This window comes from Choloepus didactylus, chromosome 5 (assembly GCF_015220235.1).
Source record: "Choloepus didactylus isolate mChoDid1 chromosome 5, mChoDid1.pri, whole genome shotgun sequence".
Lineage (NCBI taxonomy): Eukaryota > Metazoa > Chordata > Mammalia > Pilosa > Megalonychidae > Choloepus > Choloepus didactylus.
Window position 1 is genome coordinate 76,730,933 of NC_051311.1, and position 15,675 is coordinate 76,746,607.

A 15,675-nucleotide genomic window follows, 5' to 3' on the forward strand; every position below is an offset into this window, starting at 1 on the left:
CAAGAACCCAAAAGATTGTTCCCAAGCCAAAATATGGGATCCATTTAGGAAGCCAGCAATTCTGCTCTAATGTGAGCAATCCGTACCAAGCATTGCCACCCACCCAAGCATTATCACCATCCTTCAGTGTCACAGTGGGCTGGTGACATGACTTAACTGCTGAGCTATTGCTGAGTTAATTATAAGGCAAATGAAAGACTAAGAGAGAATTCACCCCAACCAATTAGGTAACAGAGTGGGTATTAATTGTCATGGAATGTCCTGTATATGCCAATTAAAACTTTATCACCCTTAAAGGCATCCATACAACCATGACTTTTTTGTTCTATTCTTTTTCAAGCTTTATATAGTAGCAATGACCCTGATGCAGAGCATGTATCTTGATGCTATGTAGCTGGCATTTGGCTCCTTCCAGCTGGGCATGAATGTCTAGACCTCACCCTGGTTTTTGAGTAGCAGCATAATAACTCCATTAGAAAGAATGAAAGTAACAGGGTAACTTGGATTTGCAATGCTTATATTATAACCCAATAAATACAATTAATTTGTGTCACCAGATGGCTGAAGAAATTAACAGAGCTAATCTGCAATGCTTCTAAAACTAATGTTGTAAAAACTTAATGATTATAGTTTTTGACATTCTTAATTTTTTCCATTCTACTGTTACATTGTTGAAATGCTCAGTGGCACTTTCTCAATATTAAAGCGCTACAAACTATACTTTGGGTTCTGTGTCACTGTGTATGTTGTATAAAGGTATTACGTTGTATAAAACTATTACATACACATAGCTGCAACCAAGAATTCTTCCATCTGTCCTTTAACCCCTTCAAGCTACATGTAACACTGTTTCCTAGAAAAGGGCTGGGGATCAGATTTGCTTTATTGGATTAATAAATTGGGTTAATAAATTTTTCTTGTCTATAGAGGGCTTTGGATTGTAAGGTCCTTTTCAGCTCTAAGACAAATGACAACTCTAGTTTTTAAGCTAAAAACCCACAAACTTTTGCAAAGCATATCACAAAAAGTTAATATCCCTAAACACAGAGCTCCTAAAAAATCAATACTTTGTCCACAAGAGAACTCAAATCCCACAATAAGAATCTGCTGTTTACTGATTAGATTGGCAAAATTCCAAAAGTTTGCTAACATATGCATTTTCAGGTTTGTCTAAAATGAGGCAAGTTACATGCTAACTATAATAAGGTTACTGTTGCTACTACTACTGCTACTACATTACTCATTCTAAATTGTTAATCTCCATGAAAAACTAATCTGGAGCCTTTAACAGTGTTCATTATAATACCCATTTAGCACAATGTCTGCAGCAGTATGAAGGCAGAGTTGTTGGATTCCTAAATGTGATTTTCTCTAGCTTGAGAACAGTACTCTAGGATCTTGAATAAATTTGTGCGCTACATAAACATAGTCATAAACATATATTTTATATTTCTAACTTCCTCAAAGGGATGTTGTGGAAAATAATGAGGCAATATTTATAAATCGTTCAGAATTCCCAATAAGAAATACTTCTACTGAAGTATTAGATTAGCTAAATCCTCAATTGGTAACCTGATTAGCTAAATTCTGAATTGATAATCTGGAAATGATAAATCTACTTTCCATTTTACTACAGATTTATCAAGATATTTTCTGCATGTTTTTAGTGTATCTTTGTTAGTATATTAGCATATCACTGGTACCACCTCCATCACCAAGAGATAATTTTTAAATGTTCAGTTCTTTGAACTAAGCTAGAGAGAATGAACTACACTCAAAATTCCTAAATTCACTGAATAACCCAAACTGTAACATCATTTCAGGTTATATCATAGTCCAGCTGCAATGCTAGTCAATTTGAAATCATTCTATGAAATTGTACACCTGTACTAAAAAGAGTACCAATGCAAAAAGAACATTATTCACCGTAACATCACTATTTACTAGAAAGCAAACATGACAGTTAACTAAATTCTCATTGTCTTCAGAAAAGCCAATAAAATTTCCAAACTTTACAGGGGTTCTAACTAGAACACCATTGTTTATTTTGTCTAATGCTGGTTCCCTTAATTTTATCAAACAGCATTACAAAAGTTCAGGAGGTTTAATCTCTCAAAGCCTTATTAAAACAAAAGCCTATTACTCTCCCTCATTATTTGAAGTCATAAATAATGACTTCTCTTTTTCATGTACTGATCATGCCTGGCCATTCACAGATAAATGTTTTGTTGTGGTTTACTTTTCCTAACTGTCCAAGAACTATCCATGAGGGAAAAAAGACCAGCCATCCAAGCTAGATAACTAGATTTTTGTACACAGGAAACTATACAATAATGTCTACTTTATCATTAGAGCATTGACATAGACCAGCCAATTTAAAGTAACTAGTGTGATTTTTCTTAATTTCAGAAGGATTAAGATAAAAAACCCAATCCAATGATATGCTGACAATATTAAGTATATTTTTCAACAGTGCTTAAACAATACATATTTTTTTTAATACCTAAGAGAACATTTTACATGAAATGGAAAGAAAAGCCGGAGGTTGATTCCTAACTTGATTCCTGGAAACTGAGAAATTTTGTGTTTTGTTTGTTTACTTGCTTAGCAAACATCTGTACAGAACTTACTATTTTACAAATATTAGGTCATTTAATCTTCATATCTATCCTTTGAGGTAGATACAATTATTGCCCCCCCCCCCATTTTACAGATGAGGAAACAGAGGTACAGAAAACTTAAGTGACTAACCCAAAGTCATACAAGTAGTCAGTGGAAAAATCAGGCTTTAAACCAGGTAGTCCAGATCCACAGGTAGTCCAGATCCAGAATCGGTGCCCCTAATCACTCCCATACTGCCCTCAACGATATGCTGCCTCTCTTCAGGAGTACCAGTGACATTTTGTCACTTTTAGGCAGTTATTATTCAATAATTGTGGCCATTCCTGGGGGGTAGATAGATTAAAAACAAAAGGCAAAGTATCTGTCCCTATAAAGTATGTCTAAGATGTTTGAGCAGAGTTCTACCTTACCATGTTCCAAAGCTCCTTTCACAGAGATCATACTTTTTTTAAAAATGTTATATAATAAATGATTTGCATTTTCACTTATTATATCATGGATAGTTTTCTACTTCAGTACATCCAGATCTGCTCTTTTCATTTAAAATGTTACACAGTATTAAACTGTGTGGCAGCCTAGGGATATGCTCATAGTCTACTGATTTCTCCCACTTTTTATTACTGAACTGCTTCTGCTTTTCTTCAGTCTTCTTCTTACCAGGGCTTTACACCAAAGACAGAAGCTCACCCTCTAAGTGACTGAAACCCACCTCAAGCCTCCTTGGTGTCAGCACAGTCTGCCTGGCTTCTAAGAATTGCAAGCACTGGCTTTTTAGTTACTATGCACTCCTTGTTTTTGTCTCAAACTCCTATTGCTATGGTTTACTTTCTATCTCAATTATCCCTCATGACTGCACACCTCTGGATTCTGGACATGATCTGACATGTACAACTTCCTTCATCCACACCTGAAGTGGGGCCAGTTGCAGTGGCTGCATTTCTTCATAATTCTGGCTCCTACCCACCTGCTTTACTCTGCTGAAAGGAATTAGCTCTGGCCAGATCCCAAGAAGTGACAAATCAAACTCATTCAATAGGTGGTAAACTTTTGGCTCAAGAGCCAGAATTGGTTGTCAATAGTTTCTCAGTGGATCCCTGCCACTAAGTAAGGATGTAGTTTTAAGTTTAATTTTAAACCTTGATGTCTTGCCAACAGGATTCTTAGAGAAAACAAGAAAGATTGAAAAAAAGGCAAAAATAAGAGTTACTATAAGAAAAAAATGGTAATAAATACAAAAGATAATCTGGGGAGGACCTAATACTTCTGAAAGTCCAAATGTCTATTTAAGTGGATCATGATTACTTAACTTAGTTTCTAGGTGAGCTGAATAGAAACACTAACTGAAAAAACGGTGTAGGTCATTTTCAAATTTAATCTATTCTCTTGTTTTTCCCTTCAGTCTAGAACCTTTAAGTAAGCCATTGAGAAATTATAGTATTATAGAATAACACAAACTAAAGGGGGTAAGATGGAGGCTCAGGGCTGAGAACAGCTTCAGTAAGAGGTCTTATGTAGAAATAATGTTGATCTCGATCACCGATCTGTACCACATTTCTTTTAAGAATGTACTAATATAAATATGCTTTCGCCCGCAAATCAGTCCATATCACTACCTCAAATACTTATTCCTCTAATAAATGAGGTTGGGAAAAAAAATATTATGGGATGAGAACTATTCTGCTTCTATTAATATGTATGTGCTACTTTAAAAACAGGAGGCTATTGGCCGGAAGTAGCGCCCTCATCACTCGCGGTTTCAAAAATGCTGCTGAGGCCTTAGGATCTTTGACTGACGTTCCACTGCCCCGTGCTTGGTGGGCGAGCGACCTACGGGGCGACCGTAAGTTTTACCAACAGACTGCAATATTTCCACTGCCAAAATGACATCCATTTCCACCTCTGCCCAGTGTTCAACATCTGATAGTGCTTGCAGGATCTCTCCAACACAAATCAAACAGGTACGACCAAAACTGCCACTTTTGAAGATTTTGCAGGAAGCAGGCGCACAAGGTGACATGTTCACTGTTAAAGAGGTAATGCACTATCTAGGCCAATATATAATGGTGAAGCAGCTTTATGATCAGCAGGAGCAGCATATGGTATATTGTGGTGGAGATCTTTTGGGAGAACTGCTAGGACGTCAGAGCTTCTCTGTGAAAGATCCAAGCCCTCTCTATGATATGTTAAGAAAGAATCTTGTCACTTTAGCTACTGTTACTACAGGTATGTTACATCATATTTCTTCAGTCCGTATCACAGCTTTGAGTTCAGGGGGGCAAATGATGGGCAAGCAAGGAGGATCAAGATGGAAATGGAATGCTGCCTTTGGGAGGGATATGTACTACCTATCATAAAATGTTAACTATGTTTTTTAACTTTGCATCGTGAAAACTCAAGCACACTGCAATTTGAGAGAATGGTATGATTAATGCCCATTGAGTAACTGTTACCATTTTGCCATATTTGCTTCATCTGTACAAACATTAAAAAAGCTCTAACAGATGAAGGACTTTTCCCCTTCAGACATAACTACAATGCTACTATTACAGTTAAAAAATTAATAATTCCATAATACTATTTAATACCCAGTTTATGTATCATTTTCCCCAGTTATCAAAAATATCTTGTTGCATTTGGCCTGTTCAAATCAGGATCCAAAGTGCACACATTGCATTTGGTTGATATATGTCTTAAGTGTCTTTAATTTTATAAAACTCACACCTTTTCATGTCGTTTATTTGTTGAAGAAATGTGTCATTTGTCCTGTAGAATTTCCCACATTCTAGAGTCGGCAGATTGTATCCTTGTGATGTTGTTTAACTGTTTCTCTAATCTCTATTCGGTAAACCTGTAGTTAGATCTTGGTGCTTAATTAGATTCACATTTAAATTATTTGCTGAGAAAGGCTTCATAGGTGGTCCTTTTTACTTCGGTTACATCACAAAAAGAGTCAAGAAAAGTCTTCCTGTCCTCTTTTAGTGATGTTAAGATTCTGTGGGCTCAGGTGGTGTCAGCCTGATCTGTTTGTTATAAAGGTCCCCCGTGGACTTTTCACCTAATGGGTTTTTGCTCTTTCTGTTATTTGAATGCCAATTTGTCTAACACTTTGCTTGATTCAATGCCTTTTTTCCCTTGCAATTTTATTAAGATGTAGTCACATATCATACACTCATCCAAAGAGTACAATCAATTGTTAATTATATCTGTATCATCATATAGTTGTGCATTGATGCAATATCTTTTAAAATACTGCCCTTTGAGTTGAATTTGTTAGACATGTGCAGCAAACTGCTTTGGAGTCTGAAGTCTCCAAAGTGGTGGTATGTTAAAGATAAGTGAATAAACTGTATACAACTGAAATGTAAAAAAAAAAAAAAAAAAAAAATAGGAGGCTATTGAATTAATCACATGTATTAAATAATGAACTGCAGAAGAATATTACCCTTTTGGAAACCTCTCACCCCCATACAAATATTATCACTTTCTGCATGTGCCATAACATGGAAAAGGATGGGAAGCCCTGAATTAATCTCTACCAATCAGGCTGCCCAGGTCTTTCTTACTTTGGCAAAGCCCATATTATCATAGAGTGTTTCTGAAGAATGATAACATGTTAGAGGTAGAAAAGACCTCAGATCAGTTTTTCACAAATGGGGCTCGTCCAAGGGATAGTAAGAGATGTTCGTTTAAGTTGGAGGGGAAACTTGAGAAATAATGGTTTGAACTTAAGCAAAATTTGGGTTTTAGTGCATATAATGCAGAAGTTTTGATATGCTGAATGTACTGTGAAGTAGGGAGATGTAACGCAGTTTACTTTTTGTAAGTTTTCCTTTTGGAAAAAAATTCACAGAAGACGCTTTGAAAAATGCCACTTAATCTCTTATAGTTCATTCCCTCATTTTACAGAAGAGAAAATTGGTCTAAAACTGTTAATTAAGTTGTCCAACATCACCAGTTAATAGTGAGCCAGGTCTGGAACTCAGACTATGGGACTTTCAGTCTGGCCTCACTCCACTACACTAAGATGGGAAAGTGGGAAAGTTGAAATAAGCTAATAATTATCCAAACTCTGCCACCATGTACTCTGAATGTACTTAGTATCTATCAGGTACATTTCAAAGAAAGGACTAGTCACAGTAAGTCCATGATTCTCCAAAACAGGGCATACATACCATCTGGAAGCCACAATTTAAACATCCCATTCCTTCCTAGAGTATTAATTTTACTTGATGATTAGAAAATTAAATATCTTTAGATATTAGAGTAATCATGGATACACTGCAGGGTAAGATACAAAATTAACCTAATTTTAGAGAACTTCAAGGGGATTGTGTTTCCTCAGTGAGCTGCTTTGGCCCATGCCCCCTGCTGCCTCAGGCATCCATTCCCATGCCTGTATGAAGGGCTTCTGATAGGAAAGCTTGAGAAGCAGTGCACCGAGAGGAAGAACCTAAACTCTACAGTAGGATCCAGAAGATACAGTTCAAGAGGGGCACCCTGGTAACACATGAACCGAACTGCACTTTCACATACACCAGGTGGGTTCATGTCAATTACCGAAGCCCTTAAGTACCTATGGTTTCCTGCGTGCATCCAAAAGCTTCACAGATACAACATGCTAGAGGAGTCCTCAAGTCATGTCAATCAACCAAAAGAACATAAAGACAGTCATATTGTCTACTGTCAGACAATAGTTAGGATGAAATGGGGGAGTTAGTAGCAGAGGAAAAGGGTTGGATTGCATATCAAGCTCCTATTCTGAAGGTATTGTGAAATGCCATTTAAATTCCAGTAGTTACTTCCCCTTTCTGCAAATTCTACATGTGTAAAACATAAAATAGTGATACTAGATTTATTTTTGCAATGTGTTTATTGAAATTCAATTATATGTAATCACTTTATAATAAAGAGTAAAAAATGTTTTTTCCCCCTTTCTTCTGAAAATAATCCAAAGAAGGAAGGCACACCCTTTTAAAAATGATTCTGGAAAGGGAAGAAGGATAAGATATTTTCCTTTGAGAGCTCTAAATTTTATTGGCCTGTTATCAAATATAAAATGTACAGTAATAATTTTCTTTCCTTTATTTGAGCTGTGTCTAAGCAGCTGGCTTGAGGCAGCTGGCAAACTGAGAGCAAAATGCAGCAGAGCAAGCCCAAAGCACCTCCTTAACTAGCGTCACAGGCCAGTGCAAGGTCTGCTCTATTCCACTTGGCATTTTCTTTAACCTGCCTCAAAAGATCCCTTTTCAGAATATCCGCATCAGTATGTTAATCCTGGCACTGGGTTCTGGGTATTCATTCTTCTTCCAGCTGCTCTCTACTTCACACCCTCTAAAATCATGGTTCCCTACACCAAAATGAAAGGCAAAACGGTACATTAGTTAAATACACAGAGAATGAGTGTCATGTAAGGTAAGAGCCATGTGCCATGAATATTAATGTAATCCAAACAATTATAATCATTAGAATCCACTTCTTGTGATAAAAACACATACAATGAGAGCTGGCATGCATTAGTTACTAACTGGATAAAGAAGTCTACAGTTAACCTTGGTGAAGGTCAGGACACTCAGAGGAGGCCTTCATTTTTCTAATTGAGTAACAACTTTGGATTCCCAGCTCCCTGAGACAACCAATAATTTCCAGGAGTACTTTTATTCTCAAAAGAAAATCAATTTGCATTAATTGAAGATCCATGATGCAAACGGGTAGAAAAAACAAAGAATGACACAGTATGTGAGCAAGTTAAAATCATTCTTAGCAGTCGCTGATTAATTTATAAATCTAGTCTAGCAATGCTTCAATAAGTGAGATAAAATTGTAACAGTAATAAAAACAACTAAGTGAAATGAATCAGGACTATACACATCCTAAGACACAGAAAGAAAAAGCTTCTTTAAAAAGGAAAGAACAGTAAAAGAAAAAAGAATAAAGAAAAAGATAAAAGTAAATATTTTTAAAAGGTGTGTTAATGGTGAAAATAGGCATTTATCTAAATGACATGACTATCAAACTATCAACCCTACAATAATATATAATGTTGCCTTTCACTCTTTATAGCATAATATTTCCAAAAAGGCCTAAACTATCAAATTCGCTAAATCTTTCCATACAGAACAAAACAAAACACTAATATGTAAACATGTGAATGAGAAAATAAAGCAGCTTTACCAGCTTCAAGAAAATACTCCATAGGCTGTGTCCCAGATTACCAACACCAATGTCTGTTGGATGCTGAATGAAATGTCACTATGTATTAGATAATTTAAGGGAAGCCTCCTGGCTAACAAACTTGTGGGAAAGCACCGGAAAGGTAATACCCAAATTATCTCTTATAGGTCTCAAAAAATTATTGTGCCACTTTGAAAAAATTTGGCAGTTCCTCAAAATGTTAAACACAGAGCTGCCGCATATGACCCGGCAATTCCACTCTTTCTTATGGGTTCATTTGTTCAATAAAATATTTGTTGAGTGCCTAGTGTGTGCCAGACACACTAGGGTAGATAACACACAGAGATGTTCCCTGCCCTCCCAGAGCATATAGTCTTGTGGAGGAAAGCTGGCTCTAAATACTAGTTTAACACTTAATGTAATCTGGAAAAGTGTCTTACTTTCTCATCTATTCAACAGGATTTAATGCAATACTCAGTGACTGGCACACTGGAAGGGCTCACCAAATGTTAGCTATTATTATTAAATGAATTTAAAAGCAAATTATAAATGCCAAGAAAAGAGAAAGAACATGAACAAAACAGGGGGGCTTAAATTGGGCGGTTACAGAACATAACTCTTCAGGAAATGACATTTGGGCTGAAACCTGAAGAATAAGTTAGAAGTAGCACTTAGAGAACTGCAGACAGGAAAGTGAAAGTGCCAAGGTCCTGAGGCAGGTAAGAGCTTGAGGCATTCAAGGATACTGAGCCAGTGAAGGAGAGAGAAGCAGGATCAAAATGTGCTATGTCTTATAAATCGAAACAAGTATTTTGGATTTTATCCTAAGTACAATAGAAAAATCACTGAAGGTTTTTAAGCAGAGGGATGGCATGATTCAAATTACATTTCAAAAAGTGCACTGGCTGCAGTGAGGGGAAGAGTGTACTTTAGAGGGCTAAGCAGTGTTTCAGTGGAAAGCCTAATAACCTTGACAGACATACAGAGACAAAAACAAGGATTTGTGTCAGAACTCTTTCCTTTTCTGTTCTATATACTCAGCCTGAACTGGATGGGACAAAAGAGGAAGGGTGAACATGGGGTAAAGTGTTTCGTTACCAGACTTGAATCAAAAAGCCCTCAAAATCCTAGTGCGGCTCCCAACCAGCTATGAAATCTCAGCAAATACTTGCTCACTGAGTCTCAGTTTCTTTATTAGTACAGTCAGAATAATAGCTCTATTCTACCGGGTTACTCTAATATACTTAATATGTGAAATATGTGAAAGTGTCTAAGAGTGTCAAGTAATGTGCTCTATATATGTTAGCTGATTTAAAAGATACACCCAAAATACATTACTTTTCTTCTTTTAGGTCCTTTTTTTGTTTTTTTAAATTAACATGTGCTAAGCTTCTTTAATATGCCATGGTCTGTGGAGAACACAGCAAGGATCCATCTACTCCCATTCCATGGCAGTTGCTTGCTGGGAAACCCTCAAGATGTTGTGGGTAAAAGTCTTCTATAGTCAGGGCTCTGGGGTGCTTTGGGAGTGGATGATATTTTGAGAAAGCTTTTTCCTGAAGCAGCCCAGGGCAGGGAATCATGGCCCTAGACAGCAGTAGTGATTGAGCAGCTGTCAGGAAACAGACTGGATTTGAGATAGAATCAAGAGGTAACTTTTTATACAGCCTCAAAAAAATATATTTCACTTGACAAAGAGCTTGAAAAGTCTTCCCAGCATCAAGTATGTGGTGATAAGCAGATATATTTGTTTCTTTGTGATTTTTAACATTATTTTACCTCCCTTTTAAATCTCAGCAGCTTGTTTCTTTGGGTTTTATAAGTTATACCAAACACTTAGCCCCATTTAGGATGGCAGAAGATGGAAACCCATCCCCCCAACCCCAGGGACCCCAAGTTTAGTTTGTTACTCTCCTCTGGACATGTCATATAAAGCTACTTGTTTACATGTTTGTCTCTCGGCACATATTTTTATTTGTTCATGTAAATAATACTATAAGCTTCCAGAAGACACAGATCTGTACTCACTCAGCCTATCATTTTCACCATTACACCCCCTCATCTAGGACTGTGTCCCATACCAGAGATGCTCAATAAACATTTGTATAACTGAACTAAATAATACAGAATGGTATGAATGAATATTCTGAAATACTGTAGATTACACTTTAATTTTTAAAAACAATTTACTATAAAGCATGTTTATGAAACAACTAATATGAGAATTGATTTTAGGTGATATTCTGGCAAAGTTTATGGCAAAGTTATACTGCTATATTCTACTGAAATCAATAAATACATTCAAATCCAAATTCTACCTTGAAAACACGACATTTTGGTCTTGCCCTTCATGAAGACAGCCCTATATGCATTAGAGTCACTACCTTTTCCTAGGCATGTTTGTAGGAAGGGTACACTTGGGATTTTTCTCAAGTTAATTAAACGGCTGTGAAAAAGGCAAATTCTTCTGAGATTTTTCTGGAAGCCCCTGACAAGCCTATAGGGAGGTAGTTTTTTAATTACCTTGATATTTCATTAATGTTTTTGCTGACTTTTTTGTAATTATTACATCATATTTCCATTTTTTTTTCTAAGACAGCATTAACTAAAGAGCAAGCAAGAGAGCACGTGTTTATCAGTATACTGTCTCAGATAATGAAAAAAATCGTTCCATGTACATAGTCCCATAAATTTTAATGTTTATCTTCAACAGAATAAAGGACTTTTTCTGTTTAATAAAAGACGACACTAAAAAATGAAAGGTAGCAAAAAAGACATTTAAATAAGAGAATCTAATTATTTCCCTAAATAAGTATTTAATGTTCTGAAATTACTGTACTTCAAATCTTATAAACAAACACTAATAAAGATTGATATAAATAATACCCATTGGGAATTACAATAAATGGCACACACTGGCCTAAAATTATGTCCCTCAGGTGGAGACACTCTGGAGGATAACAGTACCACAGGTATTTTCTGAGATAGCGTGTTTAAAAAAATCCAATTTCCTTTCAGGGAGCAACCAAACTATGTTTCTAAAAAAGGAAAATGAGACCCAAGAAATCAGTAGATAAAATTATTTTATACAAAGGTAAACATAAAAATATTTTTTCCATAGCCTATCAACGGAAGGAAATAAAAGTGAAAAAAAAAAAACTTTATTGTTCTGAAAATTTGGGATTGGAACTGTGGTTTATCATTTATATAAAATCATCAGTCATATTCTAGGAATAAACTTATCACCCAGATTTTCTTTCTAATTTAATACTGTCTGGGACCTCAAAGGATAGAATAAAATGCAATAAAAAATTAAAATAAAAAAGCAAATACTTTATTTCCAGTGATCTTTGATTTTGATTTGAGATCTTTCTCTATCTATAGGACAATGCCCCCAACATATATGCTTTTAAAAATTACTATTTTAAAATACCATTAGTCTCAGCAAAAATCAAAACCAAGGGATTTCTTAACTTGCTCTTGAAAGATATAAAAACTAAAAGTTTCCAGCATCTGACATAAACATTCACTTTATTCTTACCAAGAACCAAATTTAATTTACCAGTGATAAACTAGTGTAATTATAGATTTTGCAGAGAGCTCACAAATTTATTGAATCCTAGAAATTTAGTATATATTAAATATGTTAATGTAGGTTAATGTTCTAGAAAAGGAAAAAGAATAATTGAACACATGAACTGAATTTCTTTTGTTGCTTGGCAGTCTAATAAAAAGCTAACGTGTTAAAAGTAAGTTCCATGGATTAGTATGAAAATGTGATTGAATTTCACATCACACTGAGCACACAATTAACAAACTATCAGCTTTGATCAACCAGTATTGAGTCCAATCTCCATGTTGACATGGATGCTACTACTATGAGCTCTATGCTTGTGGGGTTAAAAAAGTATAAGATAGAGTCCTTGTTGGCAAGATTACCATCAAATCAGTGGGAACAAGGTATTCTTTTGAATAGAGGGCAAAACAGAAATATAATATGAAAAAGTGCTTATATTTTTAAACTTTGCCCTACACATTAATTTTCCAAGTGACAAATATTGTGGTTATTGTTCATTTTCTTTTTCTGGCACAGCAAAGGCTACACATTTCCTCTTTCTTTTTTTTTATTGTGGATATATATAATATGCAAAAATTTACCATTCTGGCCATTTTTAAGTGTAAAATTCAGTGGCATTAATTATATTTGCAATGCTGTACAACAAACACCACTGTATATTTCCAGAATTTTTCATCACCCAAAACAGAAATCCTGTACCCTTAGCTACAATACCACATTTCTTTCTCCCTCCAGTTCCTGGTAACCTCTAATCTACTTTCTGTCCCTATGAATTTGCCTATTCTAGATATTACATATAAGTGGAATGTTCCGATTTGCTAAAGCTGCTATTATGCAAAATACCAGAAATGAGTTGGCTTTTATAAAGAGGATTATTAGGTTACAAATTTACAGTTCTAAGGCTATAAGAGTGTACAAACTAAGGCATCAACAAGAAGATTCCTTAATGAAGAAAGGATGATGGCATCCGGAACACCTCTGTCAGCTGGGAAGGCATGTGGCTGGCATCTGCTGGTCCTTTGCTCCCAGGTTCTGGTTTCAAAATGGCTTTCTCCAAAACATCTCTGGGTTTTTGTCTCTCTTAGCTTCTCTCTCTCAGCTCCTGTGCATCCTTGCTTGTTCTCCCAGGGCATTTCTCTCTAAGCATCTGGGGTTCCTCTCTTAGCTTCTCCAGGGCAAACTCTGGGCTTCATCTCTTAGCTTAGCATCTGTCTCCCTCTCTGCATCTCCAAGTGTCTGGGGCTGTGTTGGCCCCTGAGCTCTCTCTTAAGGACTCCAGTAAACTAATCAAGACCCACCTTGAATGGACGGGGTCACCCCTTGGTGGAAATAATCTAATCAAAAGGTCTCACCCACAGTTGGGTGGGTCAAATCTCCATGGAAACAACCTAATCAAAAGATCCCACTCATAGTAAGTCTACATTTACAAGATTGGATTAAAAAACATGGCTTTTGTGGGGGACATAATAGATTTAAACCAGCACATGGAATCACAAAATATTTGTCCTTTTGTGTCTGACTTATTTCACTCAACATAATGATTTCAAAGTTCCTCTGTTTGCAGCAAATATCAGTACTTCATTCCTTTTTTTTTTTTTTTTTTTTTTAAATTAACAGAAAAATATCTTTACTAAAATGGAAGATTTCAGATTACTGGAAACATATATGTAAACTAAAAATTTGAATATATATATATAACTTCATTCCTTTTTATGGCTGAATAATATTCCATTGTATGGATATAACATATTCTGTTTATTTGTTGATGCACACTTGATTTGTTTTCACCTACTTGCTAACGTGAAAATGCTGCTATGAATGCTGACCTACAAGTATCTGTTTGAGTCCCTGTTTCAATTCTCTTGGGTATATTCCTAGGAGTAGAATTGCTAGGTTGTACAGTAGTCCTATGTTTAACTTTTAAATGAACCACTAAACTGTTTTCCATAGCAGCTACACCACTTTACATTCCCAACAGCAATGTATAAGGGTTTCAATTTCTCTACAACCTCTCCAAAACCTGTTATTTTCTCTTATTGTTAATTATTATTATTGCCATCCTCATAGGTGTAAAGAGGTATCTTGTGGTTTTGATTTGCATTTCCATAATGACAGATGATGTTGAACATCTTTTGATTTACTTACTGGCCATTTGTGTATCTTCTTTGGTGAAATGTCTATTCAAGTCATTTGCCATTTTTTAATTGGATTGTTTGCCTTTTTGTTGTTGAGTTGTAGAAAGTTCTTTCTATATTTGAGACATTAAACCCTTATCAGATATATTATTTGCAACTATTTTCCTGCCATTCCATAGGTTGTCTTTTCATTTCTGTGATAACGTCCTTTGAGGCACAAAAGTTTTTAATTTTGACAAAATCCAATTTATCTACTTTTTCTTTGGTTGCCTGCATTTTTTGTATCATATTTAAAGAAACCAATGGCAAATCCAAGGTCATGAAGACTTGCCCCTATATTTTCTTCCAAGTGGTTTACAGTTTTAGCTCAAAATTTAGGTCTTTGATTCATTTTGAGTTCATTTCTGAATATAGTGTACGGTAACTTCATTCTTTTACAAGTGGATGTCCAGTTGTTTTGATTCCCGTAGCTTTGTAATAAGTTCTGAAATCAGAAAGTGTGAATCCCGCAACTTTGTCCTTCCTTCTCAAGATTGTCTTAGCTACTACAGGTCTCTTGAAACTCCACATGAATGTCAAGATGGGTTGGTTTTTCCATTCTTCAAAAAAAGTGTCATTGCGATTTTGAAAGGGATTGCACTGAATCTATATACTGCTTTGGATAGTAGCATCAACTTTAACAATATTACATCTTCCAAACCATGAACATGGGATGTTTTTCTATTTAGTTAGGACTTCTTTAATTTCTTTCAGCAATGTTTTGTACTTTTTAGAATACAAGTCTTGTGCTTCTTTGGTCAAATTTATTCCTAAGTATTTTATTCTTTTGAATGCCATTATAAATAGACTTGTTTTTCTTAATTTCCTTTTCAAACTGTTCATTGCTAGGGTATAGAAATACAACTGATTTTTGTGTATTGACTCTGTATCCTGTAACTTGGCTTATTAGCACTAATGTTTTTTGTATGGATTCTTTAGGGTTTTCTAGATACATGATCATGTCATCTGCAAATAGACAGTTTTACTTCTTCTTTTCCAATCTAAATTCCTTATATTTCTTTTTCTTTCTCAAATTAGCTCAAATTTCCAAGGCCTATTTGAATAGAAGTGGTGAAAACAGGCATCATTATCTTGTTCTTAATGGTAGGGGAAAAGCTTTCAGTTTTTTAC

At 35.5% G+C, this 15,675-nt stretch overlaps 2 protein-coding genes across 9 annotated transcripts in view; one reads left to right on the top strand and one right to left on the bottom strand.

Annotated features, from left to right (window-relative positions):
- ST7 (suppression of tumorigenicity 7) overlaps positions 1 to 15,675 on the bottom strand; it is a 366,579-nt gene that overhangs the window by 177,237 nt on the left and 173,667 nt on the right. The window lies entirely within an intron of this gene.
- Positions 4,415 to 4,976, top strand: LOC119534755 (protein Mdm4-like). Its single transcript, XM_037837350.1, has one exon. The coding sequence runs from the start codon at positions 4,503 to 4,505 to the stop codon at positions 4,974 to 4,976; it is 474 nt and encodes a 157-aa protein (XP_037693278.1). The 5' UTR covers positions 4,415 to 4,502.